Source organism: Pistacia vera, unplaced genomic scaffold (assembly GCF_008641045.1).
Source record: "Pistacia vera cultivar Batoury unplaced genomic scaffold, PisVer_v2 Contig665, whole genome shotgun sequence".
Classification (NCBI taxonomy): Eukaryota; Viridiplantae; Streptophyta; class Magnoliopsida; order Sapindales; family Anacardiaceae; genus Pistacia; species Pistacia vera.
The window spans coordinates 1-19,741 of NW_022196518.1; the positions used below are offsets into that span (position 1 = coordinate 1).

A 19,741-nucleotide genomic window follows, 5' to 3' on the forward strand; every position below is an offset into this window, starting at 1 on the left:
ACATGATTTCTTGCGACAAACTTGTTTAAATGGGGTTGTTAGGGCATCCACAATGGTGCTTTTTAATTTAAATAATATTTTTATTTATTTTTAAATATAAAGAACAAAATTTTTATTAAAATCCAATAGACTTTTTAAAGTTTAGGAGAGAAAATATGTTTTTTCAATAAAAAAACTTAATAGGAGAGATAAATCATAAATAAAATACATAAAAACTTATAATTTATTATTGAAAATTATGATAGAGAGTAAAATTTGACTCTCTAAATGTAGAGAGTCAAACTCACTCTTTAATTTATATTTAAAGAATAAAGAGTTTATTGGACTCTTATTTCTATAGATAAACTCTTTATAATAAAAAACAGTCATTTAGAGCATCTCCAAATTACTCTTTATATGACCTAAACTCTTTATTATAAAGAGTATATCCATAAAAACAAGAATCAACATGCTCTTTATCTTTAAAATATAAAATAGAGAGTGAGTTTGGCTCTCCACATTTAGAAAGTCAAAGTTCACTCTCTATCATAATTTTAATTAATAAACTACAAGTTCTTATACATTTTATTTATTAATTCTCTCTCTCATTAAATCTCTTTCTTAAAAAAATATATTTTCTCTCATAAAATTTAAAGAGTCTATTGGATTTGAATAAAAATTTTGTTCTTTATATTTAAAAATCAATGAAAATGTTCTTTATTTATATAAAAGATGCTCTTTAGAATAAATAATACTATTAAAGACGCTTTGAGCTTTGAAGGAATACAAATTAACTTACGGATATGCCATTAGTGCTTTTTCCATATGGGGTTAAGTGGGTTGTCAAAATATTGTTGTGGATGATGTGGGTATATTATTTTGTTGATTATTTATGTGACTGTAAATGTCATTTATTTCAGAAAGGTGTATCTCCTTGCCTTTGGTTTAAGCCTTTTGGTTCTGAAAAGTTGTACTGAAGAGAGATATGTTTTCATTATTTTTGGAAGTGAATTCTACGATTAGTTGGAGGTTATAAATGATGAATCCACAGAAATGGCGATGAATGTGGTATTTGAAGTATAGAAAAAGAATGGAAAATTAGGAAAAGGAGATGAAGAGCCATCCTCACGCATTACAATGTATTGAAAAAGCACATGCAGGATTTGATTGGTTTCGTGACATTTTGGCTTTGATCCACGATGCACAAGATGCCACATGAGTGTGAAGGATATATTCCCCCATTAATATTTTAATTTAATTTATTAAATGTGAAAAATAAGAATAAGAAAATAAATTACACGCAGGACACATCATTAAAATTTTGGCATTATTTGTTAGCCTTGGTATTCAACTGGTTGACTCATTAACAGGGTGAAGAAATGGCGCCATTGTTTCTATTGTGGCAAAATTCAAACTAATACAGTATATATGCAAATTGCAATCACAATATACTATAAAGTAGACTCTATGGCTCACAACAGAAACTATCACATTCATATATTATAACCCAAATAGAAGGGTAATGTTAGCCTTACTCACTCCTCTATTCACTTCTCTTATTCACCTTTGTAAATATAAAGCATAATAAGGGTAGCATAAGTATAGTACGGATACCATATGTCATTTTAACAAATGTGAGTAAAAGAAGTGAGTAAAGAGAGTGAATAAGACTAACATTTTTTCAAATAGAATGCTTCATTGTTTACATGGTAATTACCTAGGTCCACAATCTTAAACAGTGTTTTTTTTTTTTTTTANTTTTTTTTTTTTTTTAATCGAAAGTGTTTGAACCAATCTGCGTGTACCTACTCTCCAACAACCGATAAAAATCAAACTTTTAATTAATACAAGAGTCCTTATCATTCTATCCAATCACCCAAGTGCCAAGGGTGGTTAGCAATCTTGAGCGTCCATGAATTGAAACTGATGAGCTGTGAGCCTGTGACGTTCAAATAAATTAGTCCTACTCTTTGATCATTATTTCATTTAATGAGCTCGTATTTTCATCTAAAATGATTAGACAAAAAAAAATCACCACCATACTCATCAAGCTGTCTCCTTTTTGTTTTGTCGTCATTTTGGAACGACCAAAGCTTTCTTTTGCAAGCTAGAACCATCCAGTCAAATGTCTCATGAGACCCATTCCACACCATCTCCAATCTCCATAACCCAAATGTCTTAGTCATTATGAGTGGAATCCAGCCAACACGGCAAGGGTTTAGAACTGAGACTAGAGATTAAAGTATTTAATTGGGAATATTAGTTACGGATCCTATAATCTTGACAACACAAAACTAGTGGGATAAAATATCCAAGTGGTCAGAGGGGAATTGAAACCATTGACTTTTACTACTGAGCCCAACTCTTAGGTAAGGTGAATGGCTCAAATTAAATCCATGGAGCTGCAATTTTACTATTTTAATGACATAAATCCCAACGAATGTAACTTGCCGGTGGATTTAATTATTCTAAACTTTATTCAATGAATGTAACTTGCCGGTGGCAGCCATTAGATGTCATGGGTTGCCGAGCAGCGTCCCCACATTGAACTGTTTTGAGTCTTTACAGCACGTGCCATCATTGCAAACTAACATATTGAAGATTTGTCGTCTGATTCAAAAACAGCCTTAGTTTGGAGCCATATTACCTGCAACGCGGCACTTCGAATGGATGGCTGCCCGCCTGCCCCACTAATACAATGCTTTGTTTACGCGCCTTGAAATTAAAATTTCAAAAGCAATGCAACCTAAAACAAATGAAATGATAATTTGCGGCAGGTGTCAAGTTTAATACAAAAAAGTCTGCTGGTTAGTAGGGTCAATCATCCGCAATTGATGACCATGTTACACTCAAACCGTACAGGCAAGAGACTAGTAATCACATAATTGAGGTTTAGACAGCTCTTGAAGATAATTTTAATCACAATAGCACACCTGCAGGAATAGGCAACTCAATGTAGTTGTCAACACCAATTGAAGCTTTCATATTCCTGTCTTTATCTTATGTTACCCACATCATCATTCTATCTATGCCCCAAAAATTTTTCGATTCATTGACAAAGAATGACATAATATTCCTTTCTCATGAAATGAACACCATTTTTGTGACAACAGTAGATATACACACAGCAACAATTCACTAAACCTGAGCAAGTTTAAAACAACGCAAACACTAGTGACAGGTTTACCGCATCAATCTAAATGTTATAGACAATTATAAGTGGTGTGCTTAGAACAGTAAAATCATCCTTATAAAACTTAGATACCTTTGACACAGGTAAAAGAAAACTTACAAGCTTTAATCTATTAACCGTTCATAATAAAAGAATGGCTGAAAAATCCAGTACATGAACATTAGAGAGCCACTTGTCAAAACAGTTATTCGTGACTCTACATCCTATATTCATATTATTTTTGGAAATCTGTAAGATATCTAAAGCTTGTTTATAATCCAGCAAAGACTAGATGAGGTTAAAATGAAAACGTCAAACCGGTTATTTGTTGACCAGTCACTATGAAGAGGGATTTTATAGATCTCGCCCATCCCAATTTTGAATTTCTTCTCACCACATCAGTCAACCCCACTGGGCAAGATTGAGGTTGAGTATTAGCATCAGAAATAAAAATATGATTGAATGTTGTTCATCATCCAATCAGCCTGAGTACACTATAATCAATTATTCAATTAGTCAAAATCTTGCACAAGAGTCTCGTCAAGTAGGCAGGTAGTGCAGCAGACAGAAGAAAATTCCAGATGTGTCTCTAAGTTCATGTTGAAATCAACATTGGTCTAACAAAGGCAATAAACCAGCTATAGGGTTTATAGACCAAAATAAAAAATGGGTTTAAGAGTTCACCACAACAACCATTTAGTACCAAATCAAAATTATAAAAAGCAACAAAAGAACAGAAACCCTAAAATGCTCAACACAAACAAAACCATGATGCATAAGAAGCTCAAGACGGACTAATGACAATAGCATTATACAGTCAGAAAACCTATTCATTCATCTTATTTCTGATTTTTTTTTCATAAAACAGATTTTAGATAGACATTACACCAAATGTTTCGGAGAATTACCAGCTGACCAAACCAATATTGGAAATAAGTTTTACATCAAAACTTAAAACAGAAAATACATGTAAAAATCTTATAGCTTTGTTTAGTTCAAAAGACGAAATAGGCAAAGGGACATGGAGATTAGCTCCCCTGTTTGGTAGGAAAGAAATAACATGAGAAAATGTACCCAGAGACCAACAAAACACAATCCTTCCACGTATGAGAAATACAGATAACTGTAATTTACGCTTTATACTGGTCTTAAATTAATATAATTTTTAATGTTTTCTCTGAAAGGGATACCAAAGAAATGGAAGGGACAACTTCTTCTCTTATATAACCAAACGTAAAGTAAACTATCCTTTTTCCTCAGAATCTCAATACTTTCTTATCCTCAAATGACTGAGTGTAAATCTCTTCATACACAATCGTCAAACATTTCCTACTAATTTTCATCCCTCCAAGAACCCAAGCCCCAAAATAGAACAAGGAACGGGGTAATATTGAAATGACAATAGGGAGTACGAAACAGATACGAAATCATCAAAGCAGTCGATCAGTTCATACAAATTTGGTTTGTTTTAGTCCATATCACAATAGCAAGTTAAAAAATAACAACAACCAGGCGTATATCACTTCAAACGGTCACAAAACAAAACTCCTTCATTGCTAAACTCAAATAATAATAAAAACTCTAAAATCCATCTCTAGTTAATATAAAATTACATGAAACCACAAAATGACTCACAAATCTCTCCATTTGAATCAATTTTCCTCGCCGAAGAGAAGGCGCAGACGAGAAGCGAAACGGCTGGTCGATTCGAGAGAGGCTTCGTGGAGGAGGCTGCTCTTAATGTTGTTCATTCGATGAGTTAGGGATTCTTGCTCCTCTTTAAGAGCTGAAGTGTCCTCTTCAAGTTCATGGAGGTAATACTTCTGACCCAATGATCTGAGGCTCAACAACAATATTCCGGACATCGCGAATAACTGGATGAAGCTGTGTTTGTGTTTTATTGCATTTTTTATGAATGGTAGTGATTTTTTAGGGTTTGGGCCCTTTGGGGCGGTGCTCCTGGGGATCGCCGAGTACGCCATGATGAATGAGTGCGGGGGTGCCCAAATGACCGCGGTAGTGTATATATATACTGTATATCCATTGCCCATAGCCGTTTGGATCATTTATACAAGACAACAGGGATAATCTTCGTTTATTTTGTAAAATTTTGGTGTTAAATTTATAAATAATAAAATTTTACGATAATCTTTTATTATAAATAATATTTACTGTTGATAATGTAAGGATAATTTTATTACCTTGTGAAGGGGTGTTATTAAAACATTACTAGGTAATCTGATTTTTCTATCTATTTTACTCTTGATTAAAAATCATTTCGGAAACAATTGTTTTCAAATATTTACCAAATAACAATTAGCACAGCCCCTCTATATTTGAGAAATTAATTAAAACACCACAGCTACAAAAAAGTTTAATTAACAAAATACTCTTAACCACCCAAGACCACCGTCGGTCGTGACTCACCACCATTGACCACTGGCGTCTAGTGTCATAGATTTGTGGCCGTGAATTGGCTATAGATCTGATTGTTTTTCAGCCATGGATTTGTGATCCATGGTCATTTCGACTTTGCCGACGCACTTGTATGCCATTCTGTCAATTGCCGAGGGCAACCGAAGGTGGTGTCTGGTTGCCGACAATGGCTTGGGGTGGGTGGAAGTGAAATTAAAGTTTTATATGACTAAAGTGTTTTGGCAAAATTTCAAATTAGGGAGTTAAAAGCAATGATTCAAAAAATAATAATAATAAATACTATTATATTAATATTTAAAAAGGATAGTAATTTAATAATCTATCTAACATTCTCATCCATTTATCCTTCCAACCAAACATATTATCCACCAATTTATTCGAACCAACCAAACACATTTTCTAAACATTCCCAATAATCTTCAAGGTGATATTTCTTTCTATTAATATAATATTTTCCTATAATAAAACATTATATAATCCAAACGTGAGAAATAAAAATTTGACAGTTGTGTAAATTGCAATCCAAAAAATAGCAGCCAAACATCCATAAGATTACATTGATTATGCAACAAGAATCGTCTATATAATTTATAAATACTGTTAAGTCTGTTATTTAACTGGCAATGCTGCTGAGAAATTGTTTGAGAGGCTGCTTCTCTATGTGAATTCCTCTCAGCTTCGTCCAAGACAAATCTCGTTTACATATATTTTGTTTACTGCTGCTGCTGTCATTCAACTCAGCAAAAGAATATTTAAGTGAATTTCTCTAACTCGCTAGTTCATTTCCTTAATGTTATTGCTCTTCCTTGTCCTGGTAAACCAATTCCGTGCAATTAGTAATGGCATTATAGGCGGTGACGCATATGTTTGCCATCAGAAATCCAATGTTCCACACTGTTTGCTCTCTATACTCTTTGTTCCGCTAGTTTGTTTCGAGTCCTTTTTACGATCATTATTGAGGCCTTTATTCCGTCCTATGCCCAACTTAGGCAAACCTCGATTCAGTCCCTCCAGCAGGACGCAAGCTTTACACCATTTCTGTGCATTAAGCAGAAATGCAATGATAAGAATTATGGTCACAGAAACCTTGTGCATATAATCAGAAACATGGTTGTATTGCTAGAAATGCTTTAATTAATCAGTGTACTTAATCATTCATTGTGCTGTATCATTTGCTTGTTCAAAATCTTCATACAGATAGAAGGCTTACCTGGCTAGAAATGTAGCCACAGCGTTCACAGGTACCCTGCTCTGGCATTTTTGTTGAAGTGGCTATTCTGAAATTCTCTCCTGATTTAATGATGTCAAGTATGGCCCTGGGCCTGCATTCAGAATCCATTAAAAAGTGGTAACATTTAATATAGCTTATACGAGGTTTATTTGGAAAAAATTCAAACAAATTTGCTTCACTTTGTGTCAACTGAATCACCTTATTCTCTCCAAATCTTTAATGAACTCACGAGCAAAACCACGATAAGCATTTGGAGAATATATGCCTGCAATTACAATAACAGAACTTTAAAGAGATAAAGGACCAGTAAAACAACAAAATTTGTAGATTAAAGGTTACAGGGAAAAAAATATTAAATGGGAATAAGAAATGAACAATTACATTCGGTAGAGAAGTAGTCTAGCCTCTTGAAATAAGCATACGTGAACATCTAGTTAAGGATTCACAGCTATTGCAGTAAATAGTACATGTCAATATATGCAAATCAAATAAGTCCACAAAAACCAAGCATTCCAACAAGAAGGATATATTACAATCTCCTTCTCATACGTGTACTTAAAAGGTTTGCATCTTGGAATTGGTCCATCTTCACCAGTTGTTATTGATGTACATCTACTCAATCTACACAAACACAGCCTGAACTTAGTTCCATGAAAAGGAAAGGATAAAACTGAAAGATAACCTCATTAAACAATTTGTTACCTAGCAATATCACCTCGTAAGATGTTCAAGAGAACTGTTTCTGCAATATCATCTGCATTATGTCCAGTAGCAAGCTTGTCCACTTTCAGCAAAGAAGCACCTCGATCGAGGGCCTATAAAACATTGACCAATTAATCAAGTCATTCTATCCTAACCCTAAGATGACTAGAAAACTGCCAGAAGTGGTTAACTACATGTACAGCTGGTACCTAGTCCTAAGACAAAGACTCCTTAAGACAGAAATAAAGTGAGTAGTTTTGCATTTGTCTCAGAAATCAGAATACTATGATTCAGTAAATTCTCTGTTGTTTGATAAAATCCTTTTTAGCTGTATCATCTGAAAGGAGCAGGAGAGAGAAGAAATCCTCAAGTCCATTTCTTTAGAAGAGATGGAAATCAGAAAGACCATCAATTTTAGCCCCCATAGATTGCGGTTGGAGATGTTTTCTAAACTTCTACAATTTTCAATCTATAAATGTTTTGCGGCAGCCAAAGAGCTCTAACAAGAACATTCCCCCACATATACATTAAAGCAAACAACATAAAAAATATCTCCTAAAGCACAGAGATTAAAAAAGAAAACATATACCAATTTTACAAATCAAAATGATAGTGATTGTTTTGAAGAATTCCAATCTCAACCAATGAAGGGAATGCAGCTAAAAATCTATAATGCCTATAACTTGCTAGAAGCAACAGCTATGGTAGAATTGTCAATAATAAGAAAAATAAAAAACTGGTTTATATTATTTTAGAGAATATAATCCCTATACCTGACGACGGAAAACACCACAGAACGTGCAGTTATTCTTTAAACCAATCATCTTCACTATTTCATCCATTGTCCATCCATATAAATCCTTGTAAGAAACAATTTTTAGTGGCAGGCCATACTGGGGAGAGAAAAAAAAAAAAAAAAAGTGAGAGATAATATAAACGCATGAAGAAAGTAATAAAACAAAGAGAAGCATAGAGTGATCTTATTGAATATTTTTTTCTTACAAATTCATAAGTCATAATTAGAAGAAACAATTCTTTGACGAAAGAAAAACATGACAAATTTTGCACTTGGTCCTGATATGGTTTTGCTCATATGAGATAAAGAAAAAATCTGACCTGCATTTCATTTCTTTTGACAGTCTCCAGTGAGTCATCCCTGTAACCTGTAATGCCCTCATCAACTGACAAGAGGAAGAGGTCCAATCCGTAGTTGTGGCGCCGATTCAGCTCTGACAGTACATAAGCAAGAACGGTAGAATCTGCAGCAAACAGAAGCGGGAATGATGGTTAAAAGGGCAGCAGATGATTCAAAAGAGTTTAATACTTCAAATAATAATAATAATAAAAAGCATTCACCTTTTCCACCAGATGCGCCAATGGCAATACGCTCACCGGGCTTGAATAGCTGGTTGTCTACAATCACTTGGTGAATCTCCTCCTCAAAAACCTCATAGAAACACTCCCTGCATATCTTTACAAACCAAAAACTAAGCTGGTAATTGCATCATAATAATAACAACAATAAAGTAATACGAAGATTATCATAACAAGGCAGCCCAATCCACTTTCTAAATTAGTACAATCAAACTAATTTGAAATTTCATTTTTGAATTATAATTCATTAATTTGAGGTCAGAAAATTTAAAAAAAAAAAAAATAGCTCAGCTTTAACGGGAAACAAACAGGGGATAGAAAGAAAAAGTAAAGTTACCTGTTCTAGGGTTTTAGGTCTCTTCAGAGCAGCCCTTCTCTGGTTACAGATACAACAAAGGCGACCCCCAGCCTTTCTCAGCTTCGTGTCGGCTTCATCCATACCGAGTCCAAAGTCTTTAGCCGTAAAACTAACGGCACAGTGATATGAAATCGTTCCTTTAGGCCCGAATTGTTGTTGGCGGTGGAGATCCAATGGCGGGCAATGGATTTTTATAATTGTTGTTATTGGTGGTATTAATTAACATAATTGTCCGTGTAATTTACCCCTTTTTTTTTTCTTAACTTGAGTGTCCGGAGTCTCTACCAATGTTTTAAAACCCAACCCGGGGTGAAACCCGGCAAAGTTGCCGGGTCCCGGGTTGACCGATTTAATTGGTTGATAAAAACTTTAAAAATTCACAGTAAGTCCTTATAGATTTAAAATTTAGCAAACACACCCTAAATACAAATCGGCCGGCAACTGGTTGACGGCGGCGACACCCCAGATGCAACCTCAATCATCCCTTGAGCCCATTCCCCTTAAAATATTCCCAAGATCTGGCCGAAATAGGTTTAATTTCGGCCAGATCTCACCGACGCCAACGTCGACATTTCAAGCCAGATCTCATCGACGCCGGTGTCGATAACCCTTCCCATCACCCAGAAATTACTTCCCTATTCCTCCCGACCAAAACCCACCTCACCCCACCTCCATTAGCCTCGCTAATCGTCGGCAAAAGCCAGTTGTTGCTGTTGTCAGTTTTGTTCGATTTTCGGTTGATTTACTCACCGGAAATCAACTTCGTCACTATAATTGCATTCATTGACACTTTTTCTTCAAAACCCCCAGCATCCCAACCGTCAATTGTTCGCCTATCATCCTCCCAAATCCTAAGGTTTTAGGTGAATTAGAAAAATATAAACCTAGCCCGTTGAAGCTTCTGGGTCCTAGTTGAACCGGCCAGGCCAGGTCGGGTTTTAAAACATTGGTCTCTATTAGTTTATGCTTCACTAATTCTCGAAAAAGTAATCTACACCCACAACCTATTTTCACAAATTTTTTCTTACTATTATAACTTAACAGTTCGCAATTGGTCAACTATAATTTATTAGGTGAGACCCATTGTAAGTTGACCAATTATAAGTTGTTACGTTAGATTGTGAGAAGAAATTTGTAAGAAGAGATTGTGAGTATAACACTTTCCTTCTCAAAAAGACTAACACAAACCCTACTTACATCGCTAATGCTCAAATAAAAATACCGAACCTGAAACATGTTTCTCCTTATAATTTACCCGAGCTTGTAAAAATACAAGCTGAGCTTGAGTTATGATTTAGATTTACTTTTTTCTTCCTGATGCCTATATACCCCAATCTTAATATCCAATTATAACAAGTTTATTTGAATTTTTTTTCTTTTTACTTTTTATTAAATGAGGATTATAACAAGTTTATTTGTTAAATCTCATTTAATAAAAATTTGTCCTTCTTGATTTCATCTGCTGTGAACAAAATAACAAGTTTATATAATCGAAGCTCCCACAAGGACAAGGAACTTGTTATGTGCAAGTCGAGCAAACTCAAATCTTATTCTATTAAAGCGTAACTAGAAACGAGAGATCATGTCTGCCAAAACAAATTTGATTTTACTTGAAGCAAACTCAAATGTTATAAAATGTATTAATATTAAAAAAAACAATAAATTGCTACAAAATGTGAAAAGTTATATACTCAATATGCAAATGAGCTATATTTTACGGGCCAATCAAGCCCCAAACCTAATTTTGTACAAGAATTTTTCAAAATATTTCCGCGTACCAGAAGAGGTACACGGTCTATAACACATAATGAAACCATTATCCCTTTCAACAACCAAAAAAAAAAAAAATAATAATAATTTAGCATTTGTCCCGGCAAGAGTCACCCTGAAGCCGTTGATGTATATCCTGCCGTAGGATCTCGATATATTCCTGCATGAGACCAAAGTTAGGAAAAAAAAAAAAAAAAAAAAAACTGTTAAGCTCCAGAACATCACAGTAACGATGAAATTTAAAGTGAATCATTGTGTGTGATACTTACATGTGCAAGACCTTCGTCACTGCACAACTCATCCACAAGGTCTCCAGGTATAGCTCCATTTTGCTGCAACACACTAGCATTCTCAACAACAGCACGGAAAACTTCTTCAGGAGGATCACAGTGTTCAATCCTCTGCGCCACTTGTTGAATTCCAATCTAGACACAGAAGCAGTTGAAACACAAACTTAGTAATTGAAAATACGTAATTCTTCTTCAGGATACACTTATAACATTCAACTCAAAAATTACAAGGATCACAATATTGGGAAAACAGCTTTAATTTCAAAACTAATTAGAGAAACTAAAAAAACGAGCCAAAAGATTAATGATTGAGGCCGAATACATGCATAGAATATGTACAAGAATGTAGGAAATGCTACAAAATCCTATGTTGCAGAGTTTTTATTATTTTATCCATTAGTAGGGTATACAAACCTCAAAGTTTTGATTATCTGAGTTGTCCACTCCAGTTGACCTCTCACCATGCTGAGCAGTAGAAAGCGGCTGATGGGCAGCAGACCCACGACCTAGAGCTTGAGAAACGACAGGCATCATCTGTTGGACCATCCTTGACAAATCAATGCCACCACCCTGCCCTCCTACTAATCCTGAAAACATGTTTCCAAGATCCTGGCCATCAATCTGCTGAGCAATTTGATTGACAGTACTCATGATTTGGGGGCTCTGAGTGAGCTGTTGCAACATATTTCTCAAGACATCTGGAGAACCAACCCCAGTTTCCTCTGAAAACCCTGACAATAAACCATTAATCTCAGGGCTACTTAGAACCTGAGACATGGCACTGGATGTGTCAAGTTGGCCATCGGTACTGGATGTGTCAAGTTGGCCATCGGTATCTTTCCCTCCTAACTGTCCACTCTCCTTGATCCTACCAACCAGGGGTAATTGACCAGAGGATGGGTCATTTGCGTCTGTCCTACTCATTCCAGAGCTAGAAGGTGCGAGAGATCGCAAAAGCTGTTGGCCAAGAGCTCTAGAAGTATTCTGATCGAGAGGAGCACTGCTTGTTCCTCCATCACCACTCTTGACCGGCGTCTTTGAAGGCTTGAATCGCTTCTGATCACATCAAAAACACAGAATTATGAACACAGTTCAAAGAGGACAATTAAGAAAAGAAATTAGGAAGGAGAACATTTATAAACAGAAGTGCATGACAGATATAAACAACATAATATGGGAGTGTACAGCTAAAAATACGTCTCCAAAAGAACGGGAAAATGAATCAAACAGTCATCTGGCACAATCAAGAACATCCAGCCCAACAGAAAATACCAAATACATATTTGAGTAACATCTATACATGCTTGCAAATGTATTGAGGATTTTCTCAGGATCTTATCCTGCATAAGGACCTAAGTGCATTTTCAAAGTGTATATTCCAATAAAGACCAGCAACAAAATGTCATACCACCTTGCGCTCTAGACCACCCAGCCCCAATCCAAGTGGGACAGTTTCAGCACCCTCCGGAAGGCATTGCTTTTCACTGGATCCAGAAGCATTTTCTGAAGTGTCTTCCAACTTCACTTCATTTAGAGAGCTTGAAGAGCCTTCTGCTGAACAAGTTGGTCCATCTTTTGTGATCAAGACACTCCATGCATCTTCATTATTCCTTACTTGATGGCATTCAGGTTGAACCTATTATCATTATTAGCATTGGTCAGAAGTAAACACAAAATTACTTCCATAAGAATCCTACATTGTATACCAAGCATACCTTCTGACCTTCACTTTCGGGAATCACCCCAGCCTGGGAAACACTAAGTTCACCAACTCTGTTTACTGGCATGCTATGAGGCTGCTCATTGCCAACATCATTACCTGTATTGTTTCCACCAGATACGTTCTGCACAGTTGACTCCACTTCACCTGCAAACAGAAAGACCAGCATTGAGAACCATACAATCATTATAAAACTTGTCATTATAACAATCATTTAAAGCATTTCATGTTGACCTACCCGATGAAACCTGGTTTTCTCCTTGCATGTTACCTACCAAATTTCTAATTTGCGAATTGACTTCATTAATAACTGAGGATAGCAAGACAGAGTTTGCAGGTTGCGGAGATACAGAAAATCCTAAACCAGGTTGTGTTCCAGTGGAAATTGCAATGCCAGCAGGACGTGATGGGACAGCTGCTGCAATGACGTTCCTGACAGGTAACATCCTCAATGGAACTGGACCAGATGAATCAGCAGAACCAGTATTATTGCTGCGTTCACCCTGCACTCCATCCCCGTTACTTCCCCTAGTACCAACAGCTGAAACAACAGGTGCCAATGCGGTGCCTGATAACAGACAATGTCAGATTCCTTAAAAGTAAAAAAAGCTGGTTAAGTCTAACCTCTACCTACCAGCATGTATATGAATATTTATGTTCCTTGGGGCATTTCCTACACCAACAGGACCAAGACTTGGAGTATTAGAAGGAGCAGAACCACCAAAGAGAGAACTCGTTTGAAGAGGAAAAGGCTGCAACAAAAACACAAAATCCATGCATGGTTAGGAAAACATGAAAGATAGATCCATGACTTAAAAACTACAAAATAAAGAGACAGTGACACAGGAGAACTTATAATTTATCCACAGCCAAAAGCATCTATTCAAGTCCATCGTTTAAAAAATACATTGTGAAGAAACATAAAACATCTAATGCCTTCCTCAATGTAAGACACAATTACTACGTGTGAATAATATGAACCATGCCGGTGTGAGTATGACACCCACATATGCCGTCAACAATTAGCCTCAAACGCAATATGTAGTAACAAGGTATATAATACCAAACACTTATTGACAAACCTGAACCATTATAGGATTGGGCCCTGATGGAGATATATAAACTGCAGGTCCAGCATTGACAGAAGATTCAGCCTGCGAGTTGCATAAAACAAGAGTCAAGATTTTTTATTCACAGACTGAATCAGAGGCAGAGAGAGGATTAGGCAGAGAGAGGATTATAACATACAGGAGATTGTCCCATACGCAGTGTTAGAATCACACGACCAAGCTCTAAAAGAAGAGAACCTAAATGTTGCATCGCAAGGCCTACTTGTGCAGATTCTGCCTGAATTTGCCCCCTAATAGTTGGATCTGAAGAAGCTCCCTCTTGTTCCAAGCGTCCTGCAATATGCTACAAAATTGCAGCAGATTATAAATAACACTTAATCAGATAGTAAAGTTGACCCAAAAACAGAAAAAGATAAAGATAAATTCATGTTTATGGAACTTCATATCCAACTATATGCTATTGCATTAAATCTTGATCCTAATTACAGTAAGACAGGTATCCTAACAACAATTGCTTAATAAGGCATTCATTTCCCCTAATCTGAACCATTCACAACTACAAGTAAAATCAATAAATTATTACAATCAGAGAAAGTAAAAAGAAAGTTGATACAACTAACTTATTAAGAAATACACTACCAAGATAGCAGCATCAAAATAACAGATTTAAACACAGAATGCAATGAGTAAAAAATACAATCACCAAAGTGAAAAAGTTTCAGAGAGAGAACAACTTCATTCAAAATGAACTGTAAGAAACAGTCTATTGGCTAAACTAACATAAAAGCATAGAAACAAACAAAACTGAATTTCAAACACAGATAAAATTCCACACAGAAATAAAAGGTGAAGAAAAGAAAAAGATAATGGAAGTGTTCTTGAAAAAGTATTTACAGATAGTGCTGCAGTAGTATGACCACTGAGAAGCCTCTGAGCATGCCGCAAAATAATGCTCAACGCTTCAGGTGTTGGCAACCCCCGTCCATTGGACGGAAGTTCTACTCTGGGTATACCTTCATCGCTTGTTGAAGATGTATTCGGTTGATAACCTACATATTGCAGAGCTGGTTATCACAGGCAGTTATTTTCAAGCCCAAAAGTAAAAAGATAATAACTTCTGTGTCATTACCATTTTGAGACAGCGTCTGCTCCATGCAGTTCATAAACTCGGAGAGAGTATTTAAAGAATCAGGAATTGGCTGAAACCCAAAATGGAAAGCATATTTAGAAAATAATGAGTGCCGATCACAAGTAAAACAAGAACAAGCAAATAATTTTCCTACCGTATGAAGTGAAGGAATCGGCACAGCTGCTGCAGTCAGGGGAATTTGAACAACCTGAGGTGATGATAGAAATGGTTGACCAGATGCCTGTCCAGATTGTGATCCTAATTGGCTTTGATTACCAACATTGCCCCTTATCCCATCTGTTTCATTTCCTTGTGGGGGCTGACCCAATGTATTTGACTGCAAATAATAAAAACAATGATTTAGCAGCACCTAAATCATGTTTATATAAAAGATTCGATATTTTTTTCTTTTAAGCAATTCTATTCGTACATGCTGTATGCTCAGTTCCCTTTACAGATCATTTCCCTCATTTCTGAAGGAATTTTCTGTAAAAATTTGTGAATTGGACAAAGTCAGAACCATGAAAGATATATTTTAGAATTAAAGAAAACACACAGACGATAAGCTGGCTCGGCTTCAGCAGGAGTCAATGTAGCCGAACATGATAGCCACAAGTGATTTGCAAATAAGATCATTCATTGAACCACAAACACTGCTAAATTAGGTATTCTTGGTTTAAGTACAAAGTCACTATAGAACTTTACACTAGAGCAAAACATAGAAAAAATACATGTGAAGACATGGGGTTTCTGACAATCCATAAAGCAGTTTCTTGTGCATGTCTTTACATTTCCAGAATATTTAACATGAAAAGAAAAGACAACTATATATATATATATATATATGACTCCAACAGCTACCCCCAATTAAGAGAATAAGAAAAATTGTACCTATCTCCAAATAAATAAACTGAGATCGTAAAATATATATTGTGTGTGTATGATGGAAATTTTCACAGACATGCATGACTTACCAAACCAGAGAATTGTACGCCATTATTACTGCCATTATTTGAGGACTGGCCACCTACTCCAAGAGAATTCATAACAGCCCCAATAACCTACAAGTAATATAACAAACGAGTAAATGCTTCTGGCAATAGCAACAAAATAATCCTACCCTTTTTTCCTTAGGGTAGCTATCCAGTTAAAAAACTCAAACAAAAACAGATTAAACCCACAAAATAAATAACAATAATACCCAAAAAAAAAAAAGAAAAACGAACCCGAGATAGGTCTGGAACAATGCCTTCACCTTGATCCCCAACATTGAAAGTACCAAGAACTACACTGTGTGAGATTTGCCCAACTCGGTTACGAGGGACACCAGCATTGACATCATTGCCTGCCAATTTAAAAAGAAAACAATAACTAATCAATTTATAGTAATCATTGTTGCTCTGGAAACTGCAGAAGCAACCCAGCGAATCAATACCTCGATTACCACTATTTCCATTTGTCTCCCCAGAGCTTGTATCAGATGAAGGCTGTGACTGAGTTGGCTGCCTTACAACCAAATGCAATGTATGCCCATTCTCCACATCTAAAAACAGTCAAAGGGTCCACAGTACAGCATGACCAGATGCATGGGCTTAGATGAATAAATAATCATATAAGAATTGAGAAAGATCAAAAAGAAAAAAAGGAAGAACCTAAAATAAAAAGAACATGGTGACATATAAGAAAACATGACAAAAATAAGGACAACTTCAAAGAAAAAAAATTAGAATCACATAAATTAGAGGATACGATATTCAGAAAGGGGGTGATCATCCTTTAACACCTTGCCCCTGAAAATCAGTCGTTGCTGACCAACTGGGACACCAATATCATTAGCTAGTTTCTCCTTGAATGATGAAACTGGCATCTGAAATTATTCAGAATGACACAACTAAGAAAACTGCTCAATGCAACACAATTTTTCTTTTAAAAAAATATATAGATAAGCATAATGTGCTAGTAAATTTCAATAACTTAAGCAGACCATTACATTAGGAACCATAGTAATATGACATGAAACCCAAAAAAGAACAAGAAAGACTTTACTTACATTTTTGTCCACCTGAAAACTATAAATCTGCGAATCTAATGTCTTGATATTGATCTCTACCATTGAATCCGAACTTTCCCCAGAAACATTGCTTGTACTAGGACCCTCACTGAGATGCTGATCCGCCATAATATTTCAGCCAATAAAGCTCAGACACAAATTCCTGTGCAAGTTCAAAGCCATGATTTATAAGTAAAAGAATTCATTTTTGTAAGATGTATGGGACTACCTATATTAAACTGCTCAAACACTTGCAGCCAAGAGCTACTTGTGTGCCCCAATTTATTTGAGCAGCTGTGATAACTTACTGCCCGGCAGTTTTTAAGCCAACCAGCTCAGCCATCAGCGAGTAGAAAGATATAGACACTCGATGACATACTAAATACTACAAAGATCACTGCAACCTATACTACGTGTGTACTTAATCATCTTTAGCAACTCAGCCCAACAAAATGTGTCATGAAAAGACATACAATTAACGCTTAGATTCAGTAGCAATTAATCGGCAGTCCACGAGATAAGCATCAACACAAATATTAACTCCAGAAAGTAAATAAGTGGTTTTCATTTCTTACTATATGAGTGATGACCAGAGTTAAATTTCTTCATTATACACGATATTTATGTATCTCATTGTAACTGTAACTCTGTAAGCGGTATATGTCATGGCACATAATTACAGAATCATAGAACATGACAACAGACAAATAACCTTAAAAGGAAAGGAGGATGCAAAGCAGCACAAAAGGTTTTAAAATGCCATGTCAAAATTTCCACATTAGTAAATGGTTATTCTTTCTCGTCTTAAATTGCAACAAAACAAAAGCCACACTCTACATTTTCTTTAAATGGAAATTTTGCGATCGATGCACTTATTCCCACCAAACATAGGTTATGGAGCAACTAGGCATTCGATTAGCCTAGACAAAGTTGAAGCCATCCGGCAACTCAAACCGAACATAAACATCATAATGAATATTCTATATCCCAACATACTACATTCTATAATTATCTTTCCAGAGACATATATATAAAGTTTAAAATCTTGTCCAACTAATCTCATGCCTCGACATCCGTTCCTCTTTCACCAAAATTTAAATCAAGGGAGTAGGCGAATACACAGAACCGTGCTTTAACTTCACTTGTTTAATTTATTCAATATTTTACTCTTTGAATTGCCAGTGGAGTTTGTCAAACCTAACGTTGCTCAAATCTGAAAACACACTTCCTTGACAGTTTCGTCGATGCAAAACGTGGCAGATCGCAAACAATTACAACTCTCTCAGATATATATAACATATACATATTACTATCGCCGATTAGAATTAATAAAATAAAATAAAATAATCAGATAAAATCAATATCCACTCGATCAAAACTATCAGTCAAGATGCTAACGTAGACTACAGATATCAAAACAGTTCTGATTAGACTTTGCATGAACAAACTGCAAACATATTCAATCAACAAAAATACAAGGCACAAAAATTTCACGTGGCAAAAACTTGGAAGAATATGAAACCGACCTTCTAGGTGCAGGAAACCTGAATTTCGAGAGTTGAAGATGCGAGCGGCGAGTGTGTTGAATAGAGTTTGAAATCGTCGATGGATTGGCTTAGGTTTCGAGGAATGCCTTTGAGAGAGAGTAAGGATGTGCCTTTTTGGGTTCAAGAACACGAGTCGTACAAGCTGAGCCGAGTCAAGGCAATTTAGCTGTCATGGATTATACAAATGTACCATCTGAGCCGAAGAATCTAGAATGAGCAGGCAATGAGTTGTTCACACTTCACATGGCTCTGCGAGGGAAATAAACTTAACGACGCCGTTTATTCTCGGTTTTGTTTTTAGGGTTGGGTTTTATCCATAAATGGGGCCTGTCAATATAGAGCGTAACAGAACTTCTCGTTGTACACCCACATAATTTCTGTATAAACCCTACCTATGTAAGTTAACAAATTTCTTAAAGGGGCGTTTGGTTGGCGGTAATGTCAGATTATTGGAGTAATGTCATCTTATATTACTTGATTACCACGTTTGGTTGTCAAGTAATATAAGATTCTGGTAATCTTCAAATACCAATAGTAGTTACTATTGGCAATATTGGAGGTAATCTGATTACCTCCATTTTCTTAGATATTCTGAGATTACCAGGGTTATCATTTTTTGTTACAATTTTATCCCTTATTAATGAAAATTTTGGACAATAATGCCCTCATTTTAAAATAAATTTACATTAATATCCTATTTCAATTTTACCCTTATTTAACTAAAATTTTTGACAATAATGTCCTTGTACTTAAAACAATTTACAGACCACTGCCACTCAGCCACCACCACCACCACCACCACCGCCAACAGCGGCCAACCACCACGGACCGCCGCTGAAAACTCGCCGGAGTCCCTAAAAAAGAACGAGTTTCAGTGGGAGGCTCCAGGAGGCATCGATATAGCCGTTTTCGG

General features: G+C 35.9%; 2 protein-coding genes across 3 annotated transcripts; both read right to left on the reverse strand.

The window, feature by feature from the left end:
• Positions 1-6,112: 6,112 nt before the first annotated feature.
• LOC116112654 (cytoplasmic tRNA 2-thiolation protein 1) lies at positions 6,113-9,420 on the reverse strand. Its single transcript, XM_031398778.1, has 10 exons — positions 9,232-9,420; positions 8,877-8,991; positions 8,637-8,779; positions 8,294-8,413; positions 7,521-7,633; positions 7,347-7,439; positions 7,200-7,240; positions 7,017-7,083; positions 6,798-6,909; positions 6,113-6,625 (listed from the first exon to the last, which is right to left on the reverse strand). The coding sequence occupies exons 1-10, from the start codon at positions 9,331-9,333 to the stop codon at positions 6,461-6,463; spliced, it is 1,071 nt and encodes a 356-aa protein (XP_031254638.1). The 5' UTR covers positions 9,334-9,420; the 3' UTR covers positions 6,113-6,460.
• A 1,450-nt stretch (positions 9,421-10,870) lies between these two features.
• On the reverse strand, positions 10,871-19,073 carry LOC116112679 (ubiquitin-like domain-containing protein CIP73). 2 transcript variants are annotated; one of them, XM_031398802.1, is made up of 18 exons: positions 18,808-19,073; positions 17,282-17,444; positions 16,981-17,098; positions 16,667-16,774; positions 16,458-16,576; positions 16,206-16,292; positions 15,386-15,568; positions 15,232-15,301; positions 14,997-15,151; positions 14,281-14,445; positions 14,115-14,186; positions 13,667-13,784; positions 13,271-13,600; positions 13,028-13,179; positions 12,721-12,948; positions 11,727-12,368; positions 11,292-11,447; positions 10,871-11,182 (listed from the first exon to the last, which is right to left on the reverse strand). In XM_031398802.1, the coding sequence occupies exons 2-18, from the start codon at positions 17,408-17,410 to the stop codon at positions 11,111-11,113; spliced, it is 2,904 nt and encodes a 967-aa protein (XP_031254662.1). In that variant the 5' UTR covers positions 17,411-17,444; positions 18,808-19,073; the 3' UTR covers positions 10,871-11,110. The 2 variants fall into 2 exon arrangements, with proteins under 2 accessions (XP_031254662.1, XP_031254663.1); XM_031398803.1 differs by having other exon boundaries at positions 12,724-12,948; positions 18,808-19,072.
• Positions 19,074-19,741: the final 668 nt, after the last annotated feature.